An 8,462-nucleotide genomic window follows, 5' to 3' on the forward strand; every position below is an offset into this window, starting at 1 on the left:
TTAAGTGCGTAGTTTCATTATACCTCTTAATTAAGAACTATAATTCATGTTACTAGCAAAAACATTCATAATACGTAAAGAGTTAACAGTGCATTTCTCTGCTAATATGTTAGGTCATGATACCATTACTAAGGCTTCAGAAGGAAAGTGTTTTCATAGGCTGGATTCTAAATTCCATATTTTTCTATCAGCTCTTTTGCTTTAGAAATATAGGCATTCATGGCATCTTCCTTCGATAACCCTGGAAAGATACAAACAGATTATCTCACTAATGGGTATACTAGGAAGCTAAGAAAATGTGTTGAACTATTTAAGAATTCACAACCTTTTTGGAGGTTCCATGCTTCCCACTTAGCCTTGCCTTTCAAATCTAACATTCCTGGACACTCTGCCAAAAGAAGGGTAGACATATTTTCAGGATTGCTTTTTACTATACACTTCTATACACATTGCTCAAACAAAGTGTATCAGTATTTTTAAGATGACAGTAAATACCGATATTGATGTCTCCAATTACAGATTGTTTGTAGAGCCCGTAGAGTTCTTTCAGTTCTTCATCATCTGGCCTTGCTTTCAGCTTCCTTACATCTTCGGCTGCCTGATCAAAATCAGCCTAGAGCAAAGGGGGAAAAGGCACACAGTGCATTCACTAAGTTTATGCAGCCATGTCTGTCTGGGGGCTTTTATCACCAAGCAGTGCCCACTCACTGAGCAGCAAGGGGGTTTCAAGTACAAATAAACTACTCCTGTTCTGACTCCACAGAATGATCGTAACTTACTCACAGACACCTCTCCTGGTACTTCCCTGAGATACAGACAAGACGTGGAGAATGAAATATAATTCTGAATACTGCAATTGTTCAATTTATATATGTTTAAAAATTGAAAAAGATACAAGAAAATGAAAAAGATATCCTGTGTTCTTGGATTAGAAGAAATAATGTTCTTAAAATGTACATACTACTCCAAGCAACCAAGGAGCCTACAGATTTGATGCAATCCTTATCAAAATTCCAGTGGCATTTTCACAGAAACAGAAAAACAATCGTAAAATTTTTATGAAACCGTAAAAACGCCAAATACCCAAAGCAATCTTGAGAAAGAAAGTTAAACTTAGAGGCATCATGCTTTCTGATTTTAAACTATATTACTAAGCTATAGTATTCAAAATAGCATGGTACTGTCATTAAAAACAGGCACTGTCATTAAAAACTAGGTCAATAATAGAATAGAGAGCCCAAAAGAAACCCATGCATATATGGTCCATTTAATTTATAACGAACTAGCCAAGAACATACAATGGGGAGAAGATAGTCTCCTCAATAAATGGTGTTGGAAAAACCAGACAGCTACATGCAAAAGAATGAAACTAGAGCACTATTTTACACCATATACAAAAATCAACAAAATGGATCGAAGGCTTGAACATAAGACTGGAAACCATAAAACTCCAAGAAAAAATGTAGGCGGTAAGCTCTTTGACATTGGTCTTAAAGATAATTATTTTGAATTTGACACCCAAAGCACAAGCAACAAAAGCAAAAGTAAACATTATAAGCATTATATCAAACTAAAAATCATTATATCAAACTAAAAAGTAAACACAGAAGCATTACATCAAACTAAAAAGCTTTTGCACAGCAAAGGAAACCATCAACAAAATGAAAAGACAACCTATCAAATGGAAGAAAATATTTGAAAATCATAGAGTTGATAGGGAGTTAATATCCAAAATATAAACAAAGAACTCATACAATTCAATAATAAAAAACAAACAGCCCAATTAAAAAATGGGAGGTGACGCTGCCTGATGTGGCTCAGCTGGTTGGAGCATTAATTATCCTGTAACCAAAGGGTTGAGGGTTTGATTCTGGTCAGGCAGGGCACATGCCTGATTTGAGGGTTAGATCCCTGGTCCAGGTGCAAATGGAAGGCAATGAATTGATGCTTTTGTCTCACAGTGATATTTCTCTCTCTTCTTTCCTCTCTCTCTAAAAAGTGTCCTTGGGTAAGGATTTAAAAAAGGGGGGGAGTGGATCTGAATAGACTTTCTTTACAGAAAAGACACACAGACCGCCAACAGACACATGAAAAGGTTCTCAAGATCACTAAGCATCAGGGAACTGCAAATCTAAACCACACTGAGATATTACTTCACACTCTTTAGAATGGCTTTGATGAAAGAGACAAGAGATTCTCAGTATTGGTGAGGATGTGGAGAAAAGGGAACCCTTACAGAATGTTGCTGGGAATGTGAACTGGTGCAGCCACTGTGCAAAACAGTACGGCGTTTCCTTAAAAAAATTAAAAATAGAACAACTATATAATCCAGCAATCTCATTTTGGGAATTCATATAAAAGAAGCAAACCGCTATTGTGAAAACACACCTGCACCTTCATTTTCACTGCAGCACTATGTACCACAGTCAGGACATGGGAAAAACGGCCTAATGTTGACCAGCAGATGAGTGGGTAAAGGAGATAAGTACAACGAAGCATTATTTAGCCATAAAAAAGAGACAATCCTGCCATCTGTGAAAATATGAATGCATGCTGAGGGCCTTGTACTGTGTGAAATAACTCAGACAAAGACAAATCCCATATGCTCAAACTTACACACTAATATAAACAACAGAACTCACAGAAACTGAGAACAGACTGGGGGTTACAAGGAGCAGCGGGTTGGGGGAAGAGGGAAATCAGTGAAGGTGGTCAAAAGAGTTAAAGGAAAATTGTAACACATATTTTTCCTGTATGTTAAAAGCAAATAAAAGCACGTTGTTTAATTGCATTACACTCAGTGCACCTTTCTCGATCATCACCCTCATGGACACTTTCTTCACTTCTTCCCAAACTTACACTTTACTACACATAACAGCTTTGCTACCAATTAATACCTTGTTCAGGGCATATGCCTCCCGCATTCTTCAGCATCAGTATTAGTTAGACCTGGTTAGTGGACTAGCTAGTTTCTGAGGTCAGTATCCCTGATTTCATTGTGTAGATTCCTGTAAACAAAACTTGTAAGATTTATTTCAGTCGGTTTACAGAAAAGAGTTGTTTAGCCAATTTAGAGCTGATCAGTGAAAAGAAACGGGCTTCCTGGAAAGTCTGTATACAAATATTCTCAGTATAAATTTTGTCCTCCCCCCGTGACTTCACTCTGAAAACTCTGACTGGCCTCACTCCCCTGGACCCTCAAGCTGTCCTGGGCCCCTCAGCTCGGGGCTGGCCAGCGGTATTCTTCACAGAGACAGAGTGAGTGCTCCCAGAAACGTGGTTCCTGTCCCCCTTTTAACTTCTTAGTGTACATACAAAGGCCATGGTGACTGTTTTCCTTAGCAGAATTTTTCCATTCTCCTTTAGTAGACTGTATTTTACCTAACGTCATTTGTTTTAAACCGAGGGTAAGCAGGAATTGTGGGGTATCAGACAAGACAGTCTCAGTGAGGTGTTCCACCTGACCTCGTATTTTCTTTCTCCAAAGTCAGAGCTCTCTTTTGACCCAAAGATCCAAATGCCTAGTAGAGAAAGCAGATAGCCCTGCTGTAATTTCAGAACCCCGGTGATCTCAGCAGAGTTGCTAGATAAAATTTCCACCCAGTGCCAAAGGCTCCTGTAACACAACTGAATAGTTGTTTTGTAATGAACAAAAATTACTTGCAAATGGGAGACCAGTCTCCTACCTAAATAACCTTGAAAATGGCCCACTTCCTAATTTATTCCCTACAGGAGTCTGAGAAGCATGGGTGTATGTGATGAGAGACAAACCCTCAGCTCATCTGAGTCTTTTTAGGAAATCATCAGCTGCTTTGTACATAATGGCATGGTTAAGGACACAGGCTTTGGAGCTAGACTGGCCTGGTTTGAATCTCAGTTTCACCACTTCAGAGCTGTGTGACCTTGGAAAACTTACTAAACCTCTCTGTTTCTTCATCCAAAATATGGGCCAATAGCACCACCTATCTACCAGGTTGTTGGGTGGATTTAAATAAACTAACGCATGTTAAATATTTAAAATAGTACCTGGCACATAGTGAGTAGTCGATAAAGTTTAACTACTATTATTTTTATTTTAAGGCTCTTTGAGAAAAAATAGTTCTAGAAAAAACTGAAAAAAGTATTCACAATAAAGCAAGACATGAAAAATACTTTTCTGTAATTTAACAAAGAATACAAAATTGTTTTTATATACTCAGCTTTGCAAGTAATAAAAGAAGAGTAGAAAGAAATATACTAAAATATGCAAAAAATACCTTGATTATTGGTAAGTTTTCTGGTTTTTTTAATACTTTCTATACTCTCCACATCTTCTACAATGTGCATGAACTGTGTCTATAACAAGGACAAAATGAAAATGCTGCATTAGTGGCAGGGCTTCCTCAGGGCAAGGCGGGGCAGGGCTATTCCGGAGAGGCCGCAGTGACTCCCCCTTCAGGTTATCATGATGCGTCTCAGGTCTTTCTGTTTCTCGTGAAGCCTCATGCCACTTTCTCGAGACAGCAACTCAATTCTTCTAGGCAAGCTAAACCTTGATTAGAATTCTAAGGCTTCTCAAAAACCATACTAGGTAACTGCCTTCCAGGAAGGAGTTTCAGGAAGGTTGTCCTTAGACCCTCAGCACAGAGAAGTCCAGACCCACACAGCTTCACGGGCAGTGTCAGGGGTCCCGGTACCTCCTCCTTCCCCAAAGAAGCCCATTCCAGAGCAGGGCCCAGGACCATTCCCTCTTTCCAGCTCATTGTTCCCTGGCACCTTGACTTGGTGTGTTCCTGCTCTGTGGGGTGGTTCCCACGTGCCATCCTCTGTGAGGACTTCCCCACCCACACATGATGAGCTCCAGGGGAAGGACACTGGCCTTGGGTCAGGCCGCTGGAATTGAATTCCATCTCTGAGACCCACTACCACGGGATTCTGGGCAAGCACCTAGCTCCTCTGAGGTTAGGGTTCTGCTGAAAACAGATCCTATCAACCTGTGGGAAGGTGTTAGCATTAAACACAGTTAGGAATGTAAGTTTTTAGATTTTATTCTGTTGATTCTGCCCACCCAGGGCTCATCACTTGCATCATACTGTTTAACAGACACATTGGCTGGGCAGCCAGGGATGAAGAGGGCAGCCAGCACTCAAGGAGCTCAATGTTTCCTGGGAGATGAGCAATCAACAATGATCATGTGATATTTGGGTGCTCTGGGGACAAAGAGGAGGGGGCAGCCACAGGTGCAGAGGATACATTCCCAAAGGAGACAGAGCTTAGCTGAGATGGAGGCCAGCACTTTTGGGATGGACAGGAGCAGGAAAGGGTTCCCGGCAGCATGGATGGCATTCATTAGGGCTCAACACAGATGCTGGGGGACTGTATTTGTTGTTTCTCCACATATCCACAATAGAGGGCAGGCATAAATATTCATCTTGGTAGTGGGAGTCGCGCCTTACAGGATGCTGGCAGGTGGTACAGCCTATGTGAGCCCCTTGTTGAATAAAGGAATATGTAAATGGATATGAAGTTATCATAGGTGAGGAGCAGCTTTAAATGTACAACTGTTTACATTTAATCCCAAAGCATTCTCAGCAAAAAGGAATGTTTTGTAATGTTCTTGTGCTACTCCAGAGCTGGGCTCACTGCTGGTGGTGAGGGGTTTCTGCCTCTTCAGAGCTGGCTGTCCTGGAGCCAGGTCCCCAACACCCTGGCTGAACATGTGTGTGCATCATTCCCTGGCAACTGTGATGGATTCTTCAAAACAAACTGCCTCCAGGCCCCCTCCCAGACCCTTACCGGTCCATGTGTATGCTGCAAGGATGTCTGGCTACATACACTGCTTGAGTAGCAGTGACTTCAGCGTCTCCATTATCACATCACTCATAGCAGGTGCGTCCTGCCTTCCTGGAGATGGGAGCGGTCTCTTACCCGCTAGGAGTGCCAACCACTTTGGCCTCTGTGTAGCTTTCAAATTTCATCACAGCTGAAGGCAGCCCCTGACGGTGACTCTCGCCTATTCTAGCTTGACTTTCTGCAGCCAAATAATGTGGTCATCCACACATACAGTTGATGACACCTTTGTGAGCAATCCTTTCCCTCTGAGAAACTGGATTAGGAAGATCATAAATTCTCACACTCGGGAACTGCACAGTTCTTAGGTCAAAAAGAGGTGTGTGTGGAGGGCAAGGGGTTAGTTAGGTCCCAATTGTAAAACCACAAATTCCCTGGCCTCAAAAAGATGTATTTTCTTGAAGAAGCAGTCTGCCTTTTATTTTCATCATCTAAGAAAGAAATATGTTCAGTTTACACAACTGTCAGGTGGCCTAAAATCTTTGCTTTAGGAGTAAACATATAACTTAAAAATAAGATTTAGAGGTTATAGCTGAATTAGAAATCTCATTTGTTTTGTCAAACAAAATGAAACAAAGTACTAAGCTAAAAAGGAAGAGTGTTCTGACCTTCAAAGATTTATTTGGGGGGAAAGTTCGATATGAATTATGTCAAACATAGGAGGAAAATGCAGATAACTGTAATTGAACAACAAAATAAATTTTAAAAAATATCTAAATGTTCAAGGACATGCTTATCCTTGTTGGACAGTTAGCACATGCCAGGCAGTTTTAAATGCTCTACACATGCAGCTTGTTTCATCTTAGTCTCTCACTTTCATCTTTCGATCAGGAAACTGAGGCACAGAGGGGTTAAGTATGTCACAGGCTAAGAAGGGGTGAGGTTTGGATTTGAAACCGGCAGGCTCTGGAGTATGTGCATTCGCCCCTCATAACATTTTCCTTAAAGAATGGTCAATGAAGTGAGACATGCTCATTCCATGAAATTGTATGCAGATATTTTTTTAAAGATGTACTTTTTAAACTTTTTTAAAGATTTTATTTATTTTTAGAGAGGAAAGGGAGGGAGAAAGAGAGAGAGAGAAACATCAATGTGCAGTTGCTGGGGGCCCATGGCCTGCAACCCAGGCATGTGCCCTGACTGGCAATCGAACCTGCGACGCTTTGGTTCTCAGCCCGCGCTCAATCCACTGAGCTACGCCAGCCAGGGCCGTATGCAGATATTTTTTAAATTATATTTTAGAGTAATATTTGATGGTGAGAAAATACTAACGTAGTGTTACGTAAAGGAACCAAAGTATACGTATATAATAGCTTAATCGGTGTGTCTATATATACCCACATATTTGCACAAGAACATGCCTGTGTGCACACACACATGCGCACATACACATTTCGGGCACCGAGGAGACAGTAACCCCATTATGTTAGTGGTGGTTATCACCTAGTTGAAGGAATTCCTGATAGTTTTCATTAACGTTATGTTTGTTCTCCTTCCCCAAAAGTTCCACCCTCAACATACATCTTTTTCACTTATCAGAAAAATGGTATTTTTAAATCGTTGTTTTACAGATACCTGCCCTTGCCTAAGAGAGCCACCGGACGTGGCAAGGGCAAAGAGACGCGAGTGGGACCCAGACGCCCTCGCCTCGGTCTCCAGGAGGGAAAGAGCGGCGGCCCAGGGCCCGTCGCCGTCCCGGAGTCCCCCGCGTCCACCCTCCCTAGGGCCTCCCCACTCTGCGGTTACCCAGTCCCCCGGGTTCACAGAAGTTGCCACCGGGAGCCCCGGCTCTGCGTCAACAAATGACACCTGTGCGGTCTCCCCTGCAATACCGGGGCGCTGGCGAAGGCGTGGGAACGTCCTCGGGGTCAGCGCGGACCGCTCTTGGGTGGCGAGGACCACAGGCAGCAGCCGCCCGAAGCGCGGGGTCCGAGACGCGAGACGCGCCTTCGCCGCCGGGGAACGACACGCCCGCCCCACGCCCCCTCGAGCCCTACCCTTCGGGGAGCGCATCTCCCGCGCCCCCTCGAGCCCTACCCTTCGGGGAGCGCATCTCCCGCGCGCCCGCCGCCCTCTGGCTCACCTGCAGGGACATGATAGCGGCAGCCTCGCACACCCGCACTCCGGGCGCCGGTTCCGCGCCCCTCGCGCCCCGCCGCTCTTTAAAGCGCAGCGCTCCCGCCCGCCAGCTCCCATTGGCCGCCCGACGGAGGTGGGCGGGGGCTGGGCGGTGACGGGCGCCAGCCCGCCAAGAGGGGGGCGGGGGAGGGGTGTGGGCGGCCTGGGCGGCCTGGGCGGCGGGGCGAGGACGGAAGGAAGGGAATTTAAATGAGTTCCTCTCCGCTCCAGGCTCGCTCCCCATTCTTTCTCAAAAGGTTGTTCGCAGGAAATCCAAACAGGTCTCTCCTGGTCACTGACCTCACTTGAAATTATTTTTAAAATATATTTTTAAATCTATACTTATTTTACATTTAAATATATACTTATTATATCTCTATCTCTATCTCTATCTATCTCTGTATCTCTATCTCTATCTCTATCTCTATCTCTATCTCTATCTCTATCTCTATCTCTATCTCTATCTCTATAGAGAGGACAGGAAAGGACACACCTGTCCTCTCCATAATTCCTAG

General features: G+C 43.5%; 1 protein-coding gene across 1 annotated transcript; it reads right to left on the reverse strand.

Moving 5' to 3' along the window:
- Window positions 1–155: 155 nt before the first annotated feature.
- On the reverse strand, window positions 156–8,000 carry ACBD7 (acyl-CoA binding domain containing 7). The gene is made up of 4 exons (XM_028507647.2): window positions 7,913–8,000; window positions 496–613; window positions 326–388; window positions 156–241 (listed from the first exon to the last, which is right to left on the reverse strand). The coding sequence occupies exons 1-4, from the start codon at window positions 7,922–7,924 to the stop codon at window positions 168–170; spliced, it is 267 nt and encodes an 88-aa protein (XP_028363448.1). The 5' UTR covers window positions 7,925–8,000; the 3' UTR covers window positions 156–167.
- Window positions 8,001–8,462: the final 462 nt, after the last annotated feature.

The sequence above is a fragment of the Phyllostomus discolor genome, chromosome 1 (assembly GCF_004126475.2).
Source record: "Phyllostomus discolor isolate MPI-MPIP mPhyDis1 chromosome 1, mPhyDis1.pri.v3, whole genome shotgun sequence".
Taxonomy (NCBI): domain Eukaryota; kingdom Metazoa; phylum Chordata; class Mammalia; order Chiroptera; family Phyllostomidae; genus Phyllostomus; species Phyllostomus discolor.

Bases quoted from the DNA above. Each gene is read 5' to 3' on its own strand.
- ACBD7 (XM_028507647.2), bottom strand. The intron at 389-495 runs GTATTTACTGTC...TTCTTTTGGCAG, and splicing joins AATTGGAGACATCAATATCG to AGTGTCCAGGAATGTTAGAT. The intron at 242-325 runs GTTGTGAATTCT...GTATCTTTCCAG, and splicing joins AGCATGGAACCTCCAAAAAG to GGTTATCGAAGGAAGATGCC.